Source organism: Arachis hypogaea, chromosome 2 (genome assembly GCF_003086295.3).
Source record: "Arachis hypogaea cultivar Tifrunner chromosome 2, arahy.Tifrunner.gnm2.J5K5, whole genome shotgun sequence".
Lineage (NCBI taxonomy): Eukaryota > Viridiplantae > Streptophyta > Magnoliopsida > Fabales > Fabaceae > Arachis > Arachis hypogaea.
In genome coordinates this window covers 99,191,920-99,211,363 of record NC_092037.1, presented here as the reverse complement: position 1 = coordinate 99,211,363, position 19,444 = coordinate 99,191,920, and the positions used below count along the sequence as shown (strand labels likewise).

The 19,444-nt window shown below is 27.7% G+C and overlaps 2 protein-coding genes across 3 annotated transcripts; one reads left to right on the top strand and one right to left on the bottom strand.

The window, feature by feature from the left end:
• Positions 1–187: 187 nt before the first annotated feature.
• On the bottom strand, positions 188–2,722 carry LOC112755835 (universal stress protein PHOS32). 2 transcript variants are annotated; one of them, XM_025804146.3, is made up of 4 exons: positions 2,244–2,722; positions 1,826–1,920; positions 1,059–1,180; positions 188–577 (listed from the first exon to the last, which is right to left on the bottom strand). In XM_025804146.3, the coding sequence occupies exons 1-4, from the start codon at positions 2,428–2,430 to the stop codon at positions 490–492; spliced, it is 492 nt and encodes a 163-aa protein (XP_025659931.1). In that variant the 5' UTR covers positions 2,431–2,722; the 3' UTR covers positions 188–489. The 2 variants fall into 2 exon arrangements, with proteins under 2 accessions (XP_025659931.1, XP_025659923.1); XM_025804138.2 differs by having other exon boundaries at positions 1,826–1,929; positions 2,244–2,572.
• Positions 2,723–15,983: 13,261 nt separating this feature from the next.
• Positions 15,984–19,344, top strand: LOC112720398 (probable E3 ubiquitin-protein ligase BAH1-like 1). The gene is made up of 6 exons (XM_025771341.3): positions 15,984–16,305; positions 17,441–17,682; positions 17,835–18,077; positions 18,534–18,671; positions 18,923–18,981; positions 19,091–19,344. Exons 1-6 carry the CDS (start codon positions 16,113–16,115, stop codon positions 19,194–19,196), a joined length of 981 nt encoding a protein of 326 aa, XP_025627126.1. The 5' UTR covers positions 15,984–16,112; the 3' UTR covers positions 19,197–19,344.
• The last annotated feature ends 100 nt before the right edge of the window (positions 19,345–19,444 follow it).

Here is a 19,444-nt window from a genome sequence, read left to right as displayed (position 1 = left end):
ATGGTGGAGTTATTCATACCTTTTTTTTTTTAATATGGGGCACCACTCTTTCTTTAAAAAAGAGAAAAATCCATATTATGTTGAATATGTGCTTTAGTTCATCATAATGTTTAGTCTTAATAAATAATAGTTTCTATCAGAAGTTTAAAAAGTCACTTTTAAACCCTAAAATATTTGCTTTCAATAATTATTAACACAGAGAACGATAACTTCAGATTCATTAATCCAGTAATAATTTCTCATGTACATGACAGAGGGTAAAAGGGAAGCAATCCAATATTGTTCTTTATGTTTCCAACTTTGAAAGTAAACTGCAGCTTAACATAATATAAACTATAATGCCAAATTGTATCAGATCAATAACATAGTTGTGAATTTTCCAAGAACATAGGTTCTTTGTTTTTTCTTTTTTCTTTTTTTCCTCCTTTTGCTGAAAGGATTGTGTTTATTGCTGTAGTATATATAGATGCAGTGTAGCCAATGTATAGATCAGTGTTTGGTCTTTGGCCTCTTCACAATCATCACAGTGCAGTGAGCATGATGAGCACAATAGTCACTTACACTACCTAAAACTGCCCTGCAAAATCAAAGATGGTGCCAAACATAATGAATCAGGAAATTTTGAAGTGAAATTGTCTCCTCTTGTAATAGCACACATTATTTCATTGAAAATTTTATATATATATAACCCTTACTCTTCTTATTCCTGATAAAAAACAGGACAAAGTCGTCCCTTAAAATTTAGAAAGAAGGTTACAAATTAGTTCTTTGGTATAAAAATATGTACATGTATAGTGTGGGAGTTCTAATTTGTCCACTTTTTTCTAATAATGAGGACAGACTTGGCTGGTAAAAAAATGATAAAGAACAAAATGCACCTTCAAATGTTATAGTTCAATAGTTTGTAAGACAACTTTTCAATCAGGTCTCTTTAGGTTGAAATTTTGTGAAGAAGTCTCTAATAAAATTACATTTATCTCAGAAACTAGTGATAATGATGTTTTTTTGGTTCATCTTGAAAATGCAAGATTCAATTCAGGATGTAAATGAAAGTATACCTTTTTATAGCACCATAACCATGACTTCCCACAACTAATATTGAAGCATGGTACTTCTCCACAGCATCACAAAGAACATTTCTAGGATCACCTTCGACCACTTCTGTAATCACATCAGTTACCTGATACAAAAAAAAAAACATAGTTACCAAATAATTATTCTACAGGTTTCATAACTAACATATGATGTGTTGATTCAACAAAATTGAGGTAATATGGTATGGCATCATATGGAAAACCAATTTTCAATGAATTCACTTACAAAGCAAAGCAAAGATGCACAGAAACTTTTATGAAAATCCGTGCAAAGTAACAACAAGAATTGACATAATTTCATAACCATATGTTGAATTTAACTTCTTTTCACTGAACAAATGAATAGCAGAGCAAGTAAAGGTAATGCTCTACTATAAATCCTATTTATGTTTATACTCTTTTAACATCTAAATCCCTTCTAATATTTCATCCTAAACCCTAACATGTTATAACCCTATCAAATCATAAGTAGCACCATTGATAAGTTTAAGTACCAACAAATTTTGTTGTCACAGAGAAACATTAACTAATCAGATAATTGTTAGAATCTTCCCTTCATCTTCTCTATCCTTTACCACACTAACATATACATACAAACATCTTATAAAGTTGGGATCAAATTATACTAGTGTAAAATCAGGACATATGACACTCAATAACATTTTATAAAAACATAATCCTTATCGATCTAACATATCAATCATAACAAATAAACGAGATGGAATACTTACGGATCTCTTGGAGCAAATCTGCTTGGCATTGTCAACAACTCTGGCAGCAATCTTCTTCAAGTCAGAGTCCACAATGGGAAGAACCTCAGCAGCTCCTGCATACGCTAAGCCCACGCATCACAACAATTTTCAACATCAACACCAAAATTCTCAAACCAAAACATCTCATGAATCAAAATCGTAAATCCAAAACTAAAAACCATTAATCTAAGAGTATAATTTCGATGCATTCACAGTATAAAACGCTTTACACAGTCGTCAAATCACCAACCGTCCTTGCAATTAGTCAATTAGACACACGTACAAAACTGTTTTAATCAGTGCATCAAAATTAAATTCTTAATACAGAAGTATCAAAATTCGCAAAATTCATGAATTTAGAACAAAATGCATGAAACATGAAGGTGAAGGTACCAACCGGGGCCGGCAAGGCCAACGGCAGAGGTAGCAGAAGGTTTGGCATGAAGGAGGACAAGTTTGAAGATGGGATTGGGGAGAGTCGTGAAGAAGTGATCGAGAGTCCATTGGAGAGCGTAGCTGCTGTGCTCACTGTCATCAACTGCCACAATCATCACTTGCTTCTCATCTGATGAGGTGGTAGCCATGGATGATGGATCCGGAAATTGATTCTGTCAAATTTTTCTCTCTTTCTTGTGTTTTGTTTGGTTTGACTTCATTTCTTACAAGTCGGAATATATATAGGGAAATCAATCGAAGCTCCTCGACTGGAACAGATTACGTGTTCCTAATTATTACGTGTGCCTTTTTTTTATAAATACTATTATCATTTATTTACTAAATTACTAAAAATATTATTTATACGTTAAAATAAATTAACGCATTAATTTTTAACTATAATAGATATACACTAATACAAGTCAGAAATTAGTCATGTCTACAAAATACACCTAGTATGTATACAAATATATATTCCAACGAGATATTTTACCGTTGATTTTAATATATTTTTAATATATATATATTTGATCTTTTGGTATATACCTAGTATGTATACTAATATATATTCCGATGTATTTGTAATAAATATATAGTAATTAATTTTAATATATAAATAATATATTTATATTTTAATGTATATTCTATTTTAATTTTAGTGATTTATTTTAATATATATTTAATATAATTAATTATATATATATATATATGTATATTCTCAATTAAAAAACGTTTTATAGATTGTTTTTAATATATTTTTTATAAAAAATACTAAAAGATTATTAAAATTTATTATCTTTTGTCATTATTTTGTCAATAATAATTTATACCAACATATAATTTGTAATTATATTCATTAAAATTTACACACATAAATTAATATAATTTATATCTATATTTTATCGAATTTATACATATAATTTTAGACTAACACTTGACAACAATAATTTATATTTATATTTATAAGTGTTTGTACGCAAAAATGTATAATTTATTTATATTTATTAGAAATTTGTACATATTAATCAATATAATTTACATTCATATTTTTTAAAATTTATATACATCAATGATAATTTAATATTTATAATTACTAAAATTATAAAAAATTGATAGCCACTTAGAATTTTTTATTTTTTATAGACATAATTAAAAAAATAAGATATTTTATTTTTAAAATTTAGTAAATGTTAAATAAGTGTATTTTTTGAATTTTGTAAGCTTTTTAAATATATACAAAAATGTCTATAATTTTTTTATTATTTTTATCAAATTTTTTAAAATATTGTAGAGCATTTTTATCATTTTAATTTTTTAACAATATTTTTGTCCTTACTTAATCTATCAAAAAAGAAAAAATTATAGTATACTCCTTATTTGTATATATTTTTAAATAGCAAAGGATTCTTTGATTTTCTCAATTTGTTGGGTAAAAAATAATGAATATGTTGTAAATATTTTTTAACTATAGAGAATTTTTCATTTTTTTTAGGTGAACAACTAAAAAAAAAAAGAAAAGAATAGAAAAAAAAAGAAAAGAAATCAGATTCTTAACAGTAAGAGAGGACAAATTACTTCTGATAATCGGTGCCAAAAGTGAATTGTAATGAAATTTAAATAACTTCAATTTAGTAATTAACTTCAATTTTTCTTAATGAAATTTAAACGTAAGATGTCACCATATATCATTAAATTCAGCGTAAACTCAATGAGAACATTCTCGATTATATCAATTAGAAATAGTGTCTTTTTTAAAATTGTTTCATTTCTGATAAATTTAAAAAAAATTACTGAAAAGATTTTTCTGTGAAAAGAACTGGACATTTTTAAAAAGGTCCTTGCTGTTATTAAGAAAAAGAAAGTTTAGGGGACAGTAGATTTTGTAACTTTTAGCCATCAATTTAATGGTGTAAAATTGTATCTAATAATGTAAAATTATTTAATTTTTTTTATAATTAAGTGTTGGTCATAATTTAATAAAAGTGCTGATCCTCTATTAAAAAATATTGCCCCCATTTAAGTGTTTTGAAGTACAACAGACCTCATTTATATTAAAAAATACAAAGAAGGGGGCAATATTAATTCTAAATTTAATATTCCAATAAAAAATGTTGCCCCATTTATGTTTTATAATAATTCTTGTCATTTAATTTATTAATTTATTAATTTTTTTTATGACAAACATTATTAAAATTGAAATAGAAAGAAATCTAAAGATTTGAGTATGAGTATTTCCTTTGAAGATTGAATTTCTCCTCCTTTCTAAATGTCACATGGCTCCTCCTTGATGTATGCTATTTTAACAAGGAAAGCACTAACCTGTAACATTTTAATCAAGTTTCAAGTAACAATGTTATTTAGCATATTACATTATCCTAAATGCTTGATTTATAAGCAGATTTACATTGATAATAAAAAAACTCATTTGATATCATAAACTGATTTTCTACTCAATCTTTCATAATCAATCAAAGATTTATTTTTGAAGGAAGACATGCTGTTCAAATTGGTTAAAAAAATATTTTTCAACAAATCAGAGCAATCATAATCATGGTAGAAAACATATTTTTCAAACATGATATAGTCTTTCCAAACACAGCAACTTTTATCCTTAAATATTAAAGGAACTGCCAAAAATAAATCCAACATCAATCAATTTACCAAGATAAACCTCAAATAATGGCAGCAATCAGAATGCATTATAAAAAATATTTATATTAAAAAGCAATAATCAAATAAACATATATATTTATATATTAATTTATACATTTTTCAATTAAATAATTAATCACTAAATTAATTAAATATGTCATAATAAAATAATCGATTAAATATATAATAAATGCATAATCAAATTTATTTATACTAATATAATAAACTTTTGTATGAAATGTCAAATACTTATTAATAGCATGATTGAATAAATTATTATATTTTATCCCCCTTCAGTAAGTAGTGACTATATTGGCTAACAAATTATTGGCCATCTAACATAACTCTAAAAATAATCCATAAACATATTAAATGACTTCAGCTACCAAATTAGCTGGTTACCACATTTTTTCAATAATTAGCTAAAGAATTGTTAAATCATAAATGTCACACCGTTTCTGAATTTGTGTCCTAGTCCTTACCATTAATTAAAGCACTTGTAAAGTTGTAATTGATATGATAACATGATGTTGCTTGCCTATATATATGTGTGTAGTGTGGTTATTATATACGTGCAGAACAATACCTAATTTATATACAGAAAAGCTTTACATAAAAGTCATTAGGGCTTGTATGCTTTACAAGTTCATTAAGCAATAAACCCACAAAACGCGCTGCATGCCCTACGTCCAATACACGCGCTATATAAAGATCCCGCGTATATGTAATTACCAAATTTAAAAGATTTGTTTCCTTCTTCGTTCTCCTTATCGTTCTTCTTCTTCTCGTTCTTCTCTCTTTATTTCTAGATTTGTTTTCTTCTTCGTTCTTCTTCTCGTTCTTCTTCTTCTCGTTCTTCTTCTTCTTGTTCTTCTCTCTTTCTAACTCTAGCTTCGTTTTCTATCGATTTTTGTTTACTGAAATCAAAGTTTGGATTCGTTTTGAAGATAATGGATGATTCAATCTCAGATTCTCAACTGAATCAGAGGGAAGTGGATTATGAATTTGAATCTAACGAAGTTCCTGAGGTTTGATTTACATATGTTTACTCTGAATTTTGTTGCAGTAATTTGTATAGCATTGTGTAGCTGAATAATTCATGAACATTGACTGTGAGACTAACGCGTCAATATAAATCTGTGGATTGAATGTAATGTATTTGATTGATTATCTGGAATTTATAGCAGACGCTCGGGTGTAGATCAGAGCTTTCTTTGGGTATATTTGTTTTGGTAGTGTGGGTGTATTTACATTTATGGCTTTTTCTGTTATTTTAGCTGAGTTGTTGTCGTTCAGATGTATTATATGAGACATGATTGGGTGTGTTTTTAGTTTTCATCATGGTGTATTCTGCAGCCTGTGTATTTACAGCTTATGGCTTTTATTGTCATTTTGGTTGAGTTGGTGCCGTTCGAGTGTATTATATTACCAATGATTGGGTGTATTTATAGTTTTTGACATGGTGTATTCTGCAGCCTCTCTCTGTTGTTGATGACCAGTTTATTCCGAAGGTTGAAATGACCTTTACCACCCTTGAAGATGCTAGAAAATTTTACAGGAACTAGTATTTCAAAGATGTTATTTCATTTGACACCACATACAATACAAACAGGTAATAAACTGTTTCTTTTTATGATTCTAAATTAATGTGTTTTATGAATCTGCCACAGAGGTGTATATTGAGTTTTTTTTGGGTGTATACAAAGCATTTGTTGGGTGTACGTAATAATTTTTCATTCTGCACTATGGTAATTTGTTTCAGGTATAATTTGGTTTGTGGTTCTTTTGTCGGGGTGAATCACCACGGTCAGTCAACACTTCTTGGATGCTCTTTGATGAAAAACAAAGAAATTGAATCATTCAAATGGTTATTTCAATGTTGGCTTCGTTGCATGGAAGAAAATGCTCCAAAAAGATTTTTCGCCGATCAATGCGCATCAATGAAAAGGGCTTTAGAGGCCTGTATGCCAACAACAATTCACCGTTGGTGTATTTGGCACATCATGAAGAAGATTCCAAGCAAATTAAACGGGTACAAGGGACATGTAGAAATTGAACAAGAAATGAGCGAAGTTGTTTGGAACTCTCATAGTAAAGACACATTTGATAGGAATTGGAATGAATTTCTGCTGAATTTTGGTCTTGTGGACAACAAGTGGCTTTCAGGTAATGTTTGTTTAAAATCTACAGCAGAGGTGTAAATTTAATTTTCTTCGGGTGTATTTATAGTCTGTGTTTGGGTGTATTCTGCAGATCTCTATGAAGACCGTCATATATGGGTTCCAATCTATCTGTATCACCACTTCTGGACAAGGATGAGAAGCACGCAAAGGATCTCTATGTTATAAAATACTGTTTATTTTTTTTACAATGGTTTAAGGGTTTTGGGTATTAGGGTTTAGGGTTTTATGGTTTACGGGGTACGGGTTAGAGTTAGGTTTTAAGTGTTTCGTGTTTAGGGTTTTGGGGATAAAGCATCAGGGGGATAGATTTTTTGGTGTATATTCAACGTTCTTTGGGTGTAAAAAATGGCAAGTTATGGATGTATATTTGGTTTGATTTTTTCCTTCATATTATAGTACCTGTAATTCATACATTTTGAATACAGCAGAGAGATTTTAATTGTTGAAAGAAATTTTACAATAAACAGAACTATAATTGGAAAATTTTTACAACATGTGTTCAATTTGTTACAGGACTATATAACATTTACATTAAACAGTGTCAATATCCTCAGAATCTATCTGACAATATGGACTTAATAAAAACGAGGATGGCTTGGACAGTCTTATTGCATTACTTTTCCTAATGGCTTCAGCTTTGTCTATATTCATGTCATGGAATAGAATCCTGGAAGCATATTCCACTCTAAAGTGGTCCACCTCGTCCTACAGTTAAAAAGAATATTCTGTTTAATCAACCATGTTAATTGAGAAATGTAATACAGAGTTATTTACTTTTTAAACACATATACCTAGCTGACATTTATTTCATCTAAGCACACTTACATTTCTTCCAACTTGGTTTCTGGCTGCCATTTTTCTGAAATAAAAAATACACTCATATATATCAGCAGGATACACCCAAGGATATAAATAAGATACACCCATAGATATGAGTCAGATACACCCATAGATATCAGTCATATATCACTCAAACATGCATTAATATACAAGGGCAAGCAATATTATAAGGTCAGGCAATATGCACCCATGGATAATCAAATATTAGAACAGTTAAACTGTTGAATATATATTACAGTATATCAGTTCAGAAAAATACACCCATAGATATCAACAAGATACACCCAAGGATATAAATAAGATACACCCATAGATATGAGTCAGATACACACATAGATATCAGTCAGATATCACTCAAACATGCATTAATATACAAGGGCAAGCAACATTACAAGGTCAAGTAATATACACCCATGGACAATCAAATATTAGAACAGTGCAACTGTTGAATATATATTACAGTATATTAGTTCAGAAAAATACACCCATAGATATCAGCAAGATACACCCAAGGATATAAATAAGATACACCCATAGATATGAGTCAGATACACCCATAGATATCAGTCAGATATCACTCAAACAAGCATTAATATACAAGGACAAGCAACATTACAAGGTCAAGTAATATACACCCATGGACAATCAATATTAGAACAGTGCAACTGTTGAATATATTACAGTATATCAGTTCAAAAATATACACCCAACAAAGTATGTGATATACACCCAACAAGTTACTCTATATACACCTAGCAAATTACGCATTATATTCCAAACAATCAATTACCAGAAGAACTAGAAAAACAACTACAGTAATACCTAGAACAACTAAGAAGAACACTATATCCTAGAACCAAGAATAATAGTAAAACGTAGAACAAGTAGAATATTAAAAACTGTAAAATGAGACTTAGAACAAGAACAGTAAAACCTAGAAGAATGTAGAAGAACAGTAAAACCTAGTTCTTCGTTTTCGAAATCTGGAAAATATAGAATATGAGTGAAATAGTAACATAACGTACCTTGAGTATTATAACTTCATTTTTTCTTGAGATTCTTGATCGAGAGTTCTACGTTGTGTTGATGGAGAGTTCTGATCTTCGCGACAAGTGCTATCTCTGCAGTTTGGAATGTTGCTCGAAAATGGACGGTTTGTGTTTTCTTTGAACGGGTTGGAGAAGTGGAAGAGTGCGCCATTAAGGAGCGCTATTTGCGAAGAGAAACCGTTTGAGTGGGACGCGTGTAATTTACGCTCCATTCAAAGTGAGATGAGTGCGCGTGTGAGCTTTCTTCCTCTTCCTCATGGTTTTATGCCCCTTCCTCCACCACCACCGTCACTAAGTGATGGCTTGTCCCTTGAGTTCATCCCACCCCATTCCCCAAAATCTCCATTTTATCATTCTAACCTTGTAAATCCCTTGGTTTCCCCATATAAATAAGACGTGGTACCAGTGGCGGAACTTGAAACAAAATTTTGGGAAGGCCAGATAGAAAATAATTGTTAAAATGTTTTTGATATGGATCGCATTTAAGATAAATTCGTCTAATCTCATGTCTCTGGTTTGGGTGATATTGCCAAATTTAAAGTAGTTTTTCAAGATCTCATTCCAAAAACTTAAAGTTAAAGTCATCAGATGTAACTTTTTGAACTTTTGAAGGTTATATCTCACTTCCTTCGTGATTCATTAAAGTAGAAAAACTATCTACAGATATTATAAAAGTTATATGTTCTCCTTCTTAAATATTAGCCTTCCTCTTAAAAAATATATCAATTCTTTGATTTTTCATTATTATTTTATATAAAAATTTGAATGTATATTTTGTAAAATATGTAAAGAAGAAGTTAGAAGGACAAATATTAAAATTTATAATATTTATTAAATTTTTTTGTCAATTTATACAAATACAATAATATTAATACTTATTGAATATTCTATTATTTTTTATCATATAAAAAATTAAATTAAATAAATAGTAAAATATAAAATAATATTAAATTAAATATATAAAAAATATCTAATTTTTTATATTTAAACTTAAAGATAGAGAGAGTATTGTTTATTGAACTTATTAAATACTTTAAGTCATAGTAAAATATTTAAGTCAATTGAACTATTTTTTATCTTTTAAAAGAATACTACTAAATTTTTTATAAAAAATTTGGGAAGACTATGGTCCCTTTGTCTGAACTAAGCTCCGCCACTGAGGTCTATACGTAAGTCATAAAAAGGTCACTGACACCATTATAGAATGAATTAAGACCATCTCCAGTAAGGAACTTATCCCAATTCCTGTTTATGGCCCACCTGTCATAAAAAGTAACTCCACATCAGTTTTTGCGTCATAAACAGTAAATAGGAACTCAAAGCATCTCTCTCTTCTCCATTAGGAGGAACTAACTTTAGTCCCTGTTGTGGTCCCACTTAATTAATTAATTAAAGTACTTATAATTAATGTAATTAATTTTTTTAATAATGTAATTTAAATATTTAAATTTAAAAATAATTCACTATTAAAAGATATTAATATTAAATAAATTCATATATAACAATAATACACAATAGATAATTCGGAGTTACACTAATATTAATTTATTACTAATAACAGTAACATAGTAACGGCTAGTTTCTAACGGCTAATTTAATATAATAATATAAATATAAATAATATTTAATATTAATTATAATATAAATAATTAATTAAATAAAAATTTAGTTATTTAATCTATTTAATTATTATAATTATTAATAAATTATTAATTAAATAAAAATATCAATATTTAATATAATTAATCATTATAATTATTATTTAATTATTTAATATAAATAATTATTATAATAATTATTAAATTAATTATTATCTATTTATTTAATATAATTATTTATTATAATATAATTATTTAATATAATTAATATAATTTTATATAATTTAATTATTTAATATATAATTAATATTTTATATAATTATTTATTTTTATAATAACTTGCCAAGTGACAAGTTATTATTGGAGAATATAAGTCCCTATTCAGAGGGACTCATGCTCCTCAAAGGCTGTGCAGGAACTCATTCTCTCGTTTCTTCATCGGTGAGTTCCTGTACCTGTCAGAAATAGGGTCTCAATTTTTGATCCATTGGAGTTGCTCTAACAACCGCTATCTATGAAATGTAAATTGTATTTTTATGGGTACCATATATAGTTACTTTTCTATGAATATGAATACATATAATATTTATTCTCTTTAAATTAAGTTTTGAGCTGACCTTTCGATGATGGTTAAATTAAGCAAGTTTAATACCAACTAAATTTGCATAAGGAGCTAATAATATATAATTAAATGGTATATATATATATATATATATATATATATATATATATATATATATATATATATATATATCTTCTTAAAAATAATTCAGTATTACTTTATCTTTTTTATATTATTGGAATAAAAGGGTACGCCTGAAAACGACTGAGCAAAATTATTTCGTCTTTAAAGGGAAATGTAAGGGTACATACCGGGCAGGTATTATCATTTCTGAGTTGTTATGAATTGTATGTGGACAATTATGTATTTTCATTTCATGTGATAAAATAATTGATATATAACTTTATCTAAAAGAGTTTATTTTATTATTACTGAAAAATATATATATATATATGTTAAATATCATATAATAAGTAAAAGTGTTCTTTTTATGAGTATACAAATTATTAGTTTTTTTTGTTGTATAAAAAATTATTTTTGTAACACCCTACTACTCTGAACCTTAGACTTAAGTCGTAAAATAAAAGTGGTATGGTATTACAACTTCTAAAATAAAATGTGTATATATAATAGTAGAAAGATTATAATATACTAGGAACCTTGAGAAATAGAGGAAATAAAAATCGTGAAATAAAAGCGCAACAGCTCAAGAAACGAGTTACCTTGCTTACTAAGCTCAATGTATATAAACAAAATTCTGTCTCTCCAAAAACTTCTAAGAGGATCAAAAAGAATAAGTTATGCGGAGAAAAAGCTAAGTACATATATATACATCACTATACAACAAGATAGCCCAATAACCACTTCGTTTCAGAAGCCTAGACGCCTAACAAGACGTCTCTCGACCTGCATCTGAAAAACAACAACATAGTATGGAATGAGAACCAGAAATTCTCAGTATGGTAAAGTTGCCCGCATAGTTAATATAAAAGGTCTCGGGAGAGGCAGAGACAGTTCTAGAACTTCGACACTCAGAATCAAACTTAAAGAAAATAAACTAAACCAAAAATTAGGTAAGTTATCTAAGGTGTTAAAGTTCTAAATCTAACTTTAACTTAACACTTCACTTTCTGATCCCTCCAATTCTCCGAAACTTCGGTGGAACAACCCCCCCTCCCCTCACACCTCCGTCAAGAGAGATTTCTCAGAAAATATACACATACAATTCAAGCAAAGAAAACACAAATAGAGAAGCATTTATAGCAAGTAGAACAAGTAGCAGATAAGCAGAATTAAGCAGTTAAGCAAACTAAAACAATGCACACTCAAACAAAGCAAACAAATGTATATGATGTATGCATGTCATATGGCTGATGAGTCTCATCTATCGGTTATACAGCCAACCCGACATATCCTAGTAGTTAACCATTGGACAGTCTCTCTGTGCGCGCATCCCTAAACTCAATAATATAGTATTCCATGGAGTCAAACTCCAAGCTCAATAACATAGTATTCCATGGAGTCAAACTCCAAGCTCAAATATAATATTCAATATATATATATATATATATATATATATATGTCCATGGGGGAATTCGGGGAGTTAAAGTGTCCGGTCACATCTTGCGACAGAGGGTCAACAAATAGTCTCAAATACACAAGCCACATAATAATCTCTTTCCTTTTTAAAATAACACTTCAAATCAAAACTCCAATGCTTATAGAAATTTTAGCAGTATCTCCTCTAAAACTCGAATTTCTGCCACACATCAAGGGTTCCAAGCACCTCTCAATCATTCAAATCATTTCTAGTAACAAATTATTTCAAAATCAAACAAATACCAATATTAAATCTTTCCCAAAACCAACCAACTTTAACAGCAAATTATTAACAACAGTTAAACCACACATTTTATTCCATATACACAATCCATCAATTATACATTCAATTCATTCCTATCTTAAGGTCTTCTAACCTAAGTTTTCACGTGGCGTTAAACATTAATTACGAAAAACCAAAACCATACCTTCGTACGGAATCAAAATATTCAAAGCTCCGAAAAAGTTTTTTGTCCGAGCTATCGAAGAAAAAAACGTCCAAAATTATCTGTGCCTCTTAAAACTTCCGTTGACCAAACTCAAGGGGTAGAGGAGTTACATTACCGTCAACTTCTACCGATCAAAAATAGTACCAACGTGTAAAGGAAAATAATACAAATATTTTTATCGACTTAGATTTTTTATTGAAATTACAAATCACAAAAAATTAAAATTAAAAGTTCGGAGGGATTTACGTTCTCTCTCGGTCACGCTCTTTTCTCTCGCCGTTTTCTTTTTTTTTCCTCTGGTATACGCTAATCATATATATATATATATATATATATATATGCCTTACGATATATAAATGCAACGTAATGCATAATGATAGTAAATAATATATATGTAACTTAATGCATAATCGAAACCGCTTTTTATTTCCGTACTTTATGATTAATAATAATAATACTAGTAATAGTAATGATAATAATAATATAATTATAGTAATAATATATATAAAATTAAATGTATATGAGTTACTAATATATTATTTTCCATACGAATGTAACTCAATTTTTTGTTTATTGTTTTTATTTTTTTTAGCTAATTTTTCAAGGTTATTCCTAAATATGATTTCTTTTAACTATATTTATGTTTCTATAATTTTTTTTAGAGGTTGTAATACCTTACTACTTCTTCTTTACGACTTAAACGTAAGGTTGGGTGTTATAATTTTCATTGAAAAAATAAAATTAATTAATAATAATTTCGATATAAATCTGTTTACAAAATCATCCGATTATGCATCTTATCGTTAAAAAGTTTATTATTTATTATAATTATTTTAAACAGTATAAATTTAATATGATTATTAGTTGAAAATATATATGAAGAAAAGGTTTATATTACGCCAAAATTAGCTGTTGAAAAGAAAAAAAAAATGGAAGTTCTTTTTCTTATTTATACGTTGGTTACGTTGCACAAGAATCATGGCTGAATAATATAATGAATAAATCAATAATATATGAAGCTTTAATTATTGCTTAATAATATGCAAAAAGTAAAAGAAGATAAAGATAAAAATCATCACAAACAGTCTCATGCATCTTTATCTTGTATGTTTTCTTGGGCACGCGGATTTTTGTTATATTATCGTGTCTCATTAAAGTGGAATCTTTAAGTAACAAAAATTAATTTAGATCTTTTAAAATTTAAATTTTATTTTAGAAAATAAAGTATAATTTTTTATTATTAATTTTATAAATAAAATAAAAAATAAATATAAAAAAATTAATAATAAGAAACCACATTTTATTTTTTAAAATAAAATTCAAACTTTAAAGAATTGAAATCCAACAAAAATAAATAAAACAATGACAAAATTGGTTTAAGTTATTGGAACTAATTTATGAACAATTATTGCTCTTGATGATTGAATTGGCTAGTTGGCTGAATATATGGGAACATTATTAGGTAAACCAATGGGCAATGGCGAAAGCTGAAACTGTTGGCTCTTATTGCGCCAAAGGTATAAGTGAATAACATATCCATAGCTTTTTTTTAAGCTAATCTAAGGACACATATACATGATAGATGCATAAAAAAATTAGATACTTATTACTACAAATATAAATAAATAACTGTGATATGTTAAAAGCATATTAATTATTATTTATCTCTATCAGCATAAAAAAAAAATTATTATATACTTATTACTAAAAGTATTATGTGCATGTAAAAAAAAAAAATTGGACAAATAAATTATATATTAATCACTCAACTAATTTAAATAGATTACGAGTAGTTGAATTAGTAATTGATTGTTTTTTGTATATATGTAATATAGTTCATTTATTACTTAAGCATTGTTTAGTTTTTTAATTGATAAGCATCATTTGACTCATTAATTAATTAATTTTAGGGTCAATTTTTTAATATTTTGTACTGATCATTGCATAATTATTTATATATACAATAAAAATATAACCAAAAAAATATCCTATAAAAATAATGAACAAATTAAATTACATACAAATTTTTCTTGAAGTTTATCTTAATTATATATGCTCAAAAAAAATTTGTTAACTAAAATAAATCCAGTTATATATATCTTTTACTTTTAGGGATAAGACAGACGAAACTTAATTAGAAAATAATACGGGTATTATTATTATTATTATTATTATTATTATTATTATTATTATTATTATTATTATTATTATTATTATTATTATTATTTAGTAAGTATAGATAGATATAAGCCTCGTATGGAATTTGAATGTCCTTTTACTGTCTCAATCGGATGGCTGATATAATGCTTTGATCAATGATCAAACTACCTTTTTTTTTTTCTAAAATAATACTAATAATTATCCGCAAGCAACTTCACTATTACTATATTAGAATCATGTTTTATTGTTTTTAGGAGGGTTACATCTATATTAGATCAAGAACTATATTAGACTTTTTCTAATTGAGAATTTAGATTGCATTAGTTTGACTTTTTCATCGTGATATTAGATATGGATAACTAATTAATAATTAAAAAATAATAACATATTAGATATGGATAACTAATTAATAATCAAATAGGGTATACCTAATAACTACCATTGAACTTCTGTTGATTTTGGTAACTAATTATAATAACAAGGTTCATAACTTTACCATACTATAAAATTTTTTTTTCTTCCTTTTTGTTTTTGGTTTTGTTTTTTGTGAGGAGAGGGGTTTTATATAGCATATGTATGTAAAACCTCAGATTGAAACCTTGTTGAAAAACCTTAATTTTATGTTTTTCTTCCTTTTTTAAAAAAAAAAATTATTATTATATGTTAGATAGGGTTTGATTGTTTGTTAATAATCTCAATTATTATTGAAGCTTGTTAGAAAGTTTTTATTAATTAAGAGATGAAGTTCTGCAAAACCTACCAAAAGTACATGCAAGGGCAAGAGGAGAAGCTACCTGGACTTGAATTCAAAAATCACAAAAAGATTATGAAGAAATGTAGAAGTGGAGGTTGTTATTCTCCTATCATGATGAACCATAATAATAATAATAATAACAATAATGCCACCAAAAGTTGCCCTATTCAATGCCCAGGTGATGATGATCTTCATAATGTTTTCTCTTCATTCAATTTTCTTTTCTTTTCCATATTGCAAGGTTTATATATGAATTTTTTTTTTGTTAATTACTCCTTTCGGTTTTTTAGCAAAGAGTTTGAAATTTCATAATATTTGTCCCTTTTTAATATCAAATAAAGTGAGATCAATGAATTTTTTTTAATTCCCTACAATGTAATTTGTTTGAAACGAAGGGAAGGGAGCAAGTTGAATTGTTAAGGAATCAATTGAAAATCAAAGGGTTTAGTTCATGTATGTAGAACCTTTAATTAATTATAGATTGAGTTTTTTGCAATAACTATTAACAAAATGTACAACATTTAAAGGTACATGTTCTAAACTTCTAGTTTTCAAGAAAAACTTTATATTTTTATTTAAATTTTTGTTTAGGAAAACTCTTTTATTCTATTAAAATTCAACGTTTGGTTGGTTCAAGTGATTTGATGTTTGGTAATTTATTAGCCCTCAATTTCCTCATAAATAAAATCTTGACTTCAACATTGTCCAAAAAAGTAAAAAAAAGCACGCACAAAAAACAAAAGAAAGAAAAGGAAATAGTGTCAAAACTCAAAAGAATTTTACTCATAGGGTGACATTTATTGATTCTTAGATGGAGATATATATATGATATGCAAGTCTTAGTTATATATATCTATGCAAGAATTATTTGTCATTTTCTTTCGTATTTTTTCAAAATAATTTTTTTCTTTATTTGTACCTACTTAGATAGCCATTTAAAGGGGGAAAAAAAAGGTAATAAATAAGCCTCTAAAATTTACATTTCAAATCAATTAGTTTCTGAAAAAACATATTAATAAAGTTCTCCATGATAACAGATGGGGATATATTACCTCTATATATTACCTCTAGATTAATTCTTATTATCAATATAAAAGATGTTAATGTAAACGTAATTTATCTACGTATATTATTCTAAAAGACTTTATTAATATATTTTTTTGTCAAAAACTAATTTATCCAAAAAGTATAAATTTTTAAGAATTTATTTGTCAATTTATTTAAAAAAAAAAGAAATTTATTGAATAGCTACTTAAACTACTCCAATTACATTTGTATATGCTAACATAGCATAATGAATGAATGATTTTCAGTTTGTGATGGAACTTTCTTCCCTTCTCTGCTGAATGAAGTATCAGAAGTAGTAGGGTGCTTCAACAAGCGTGCACAACATTTGCTAGAGTTACACCTCTCTTCAAATTCTGGCTTCAAGAAGTACCTTCTTTGCTTGACAAGATCCAATCATAATACTATCATTCAACAAGGCAAAGATCTTGTCACTTATGCACTCATCAATGCTGTCGCTATCCGAAAAATATTAAAGAAATATGATAAGGTTAGTTTGTCTTTACATAACATTTTAATTAGCTTCTTATATATAGTTTAAATATACTAAACTACCAAAGGATTTCTAAATAATTAAAGCATGAAATTATTAGTGTTCCTTATATCATTTAATTATTAGGGTAGTACTATATATGAGTGCAGATACATGACTCAAAGCAAGGGCAATTATTCAAGTCACAAGTGCAGGCTATGCACAAGGAAATTCTTCAGAGTCCATGGCTTATTGAGGTTATGGCCTTATACATCAACACTAACACTAAAGACCCTACATCTTCTTTGTTTGATGGATGCTGCCTCACTTTTAAGGATGGAAAACCATCACTCACTTGTGAAATCTTTAAACCCTACAAAGTTGATATTGACTTGACTTGTTCTATATGCTTGGTAAGATACTTTACTTGCCTATAAATTCACCATTTTTCGCAAATAATGCAACATATCTATGTTAGGTGTATACCAAAATCAGCCACTAATATAAAATACATTAAAATATAAAATACATATAAAAACAAGTTAAATTATATATATATATATATATATATATATATGGTGACGGATTAATAGTTTATTTTTGGTATGCATACGTACGGCACGTAGCATTTTTGATAATCCAATAATATTATTGTATATTAGTTGTTATCAAAATTAACTATCAGTATAAAATACTTATTGAAAGTGAATTAAACGATAAATGACACAAATATATAGTGGTTGATTTTAGTGTACAAATATTTTTTTTTTGTATTGTATACTTCTTCCATTCAAAAATAATTGTCGCATTGGTAAAAGGTATATTGAAAAATTAATGTATGTGACTATTAATTATATTCCATTATACAGGATACAGTGTTTGATCCTGTGGCGTTGACTTGTGGCCATGTTTTCTGTTACACATGTGCTTGCTCAGCTGCATCAGTAACCATTGTTGATGGACTTAAGGCAGCAGATCCTAAACAAAAGTGTCCTCTATGCCGCGAGGTATTTTTTAGTTGATGAAATCTCACGTATAATTGTTTTCATGTGAAGTTAATAGTTAAAATTTTTTATATAATTTGACATATTTAATTATATTGCCATCTAATGATTCTCAATCGTTAATTTTATATGAAAACATCTGCATGTGAATTTTCACTTTTTAGTTTCTTGATCAGAAGTTTTGAATTTAAATTTTAGAAACGAAATATGTTCACGCCGGTAACTTTTGTGATTTTTTGTTTTGATGATTGTAGAAAGGAGTTCATGAAGGTGCTGTGCACTTGGAAGAACTAAATATTTTGTTAGGCCAAAGGTATGATACTATTTATAGTATTTGATAATTTTTAGTTTTTGAGATTGATAAGATGTAAAATTTGCATGTGTCTTAACCTAATAATTTCAACAAATATTTTTTTTCACAGATGCAAGGAATATTGGGAGGAAAGACTTAGAATGGAGAGGGTAGAAAGGGTTAGGCAGGCCAAGGAGCACTGGGAATCTGTCTGTAGAACAGCCATGGGAATCTAATCTGAATTTCATACTATTTGGATTGCGATTTATTTTGTTTTTATCTTCATAAAAAAAAGATACTGTGAACTGTTAGATAATTTAACATGTTTAACTGAACATGTTCGACTAAACCATCATAAGATTCACAATATCATCTTCACATAAAGATGTCTTTATAAAAGTAACCACTATTTTTAATGGGGCACAGTATACATATATATAAATTAAAGGAAATATACGACGAATTAGTTCCTATAAAAAAATTA

Excerpts from the sequence above, each read along its gene's own strand:
- LOC112755835 (XM_025804138.2), bottom strand. The coding sequence starts at position 2,430 with ATGGCTACCACCTCATCAGATGAGAAGCAAGTGATGATTGTGGCAGTT. Across the intron at positions 1,181-1,825 it reads AGATTTGCTCCAAGAGATCC|GTAACTGATGTGATTACAGA; the intron begins GTAAGTATTCCA and ends TTTTTGTATCAG. Across the intron at positions 578-1,058 it reads GGTTATGGTGCTATAAAAAG|GGCAGTTTTAGGTAGTGTAA; the intron begins GTATACTTTCAT and ends TTGATTTTGCAG.
- LOC112720398 (XM_025771341.3), top strand. The coding sequence starts at position 16,113 with ATGAAGTTCTGCAAAACCTACCAAAAGTACATGCAAGGGCAAGAGGAG. Across the intron at positions 16,306-17,440 it reads TTGCCCTATTCAATGCCCAG|TTTGTGATGGAACTTTCTTC; the intron begins GTGATGATGATC and ends AATGATTTTCAG. Across the intron at positions 17,683-17,834 it reads TATTAAAGAAATATGATAAG|ATACATGACTCAAAGCAAGG; the intron begins GTTAGTTTGTCT and ends ATATGAGTGCAG.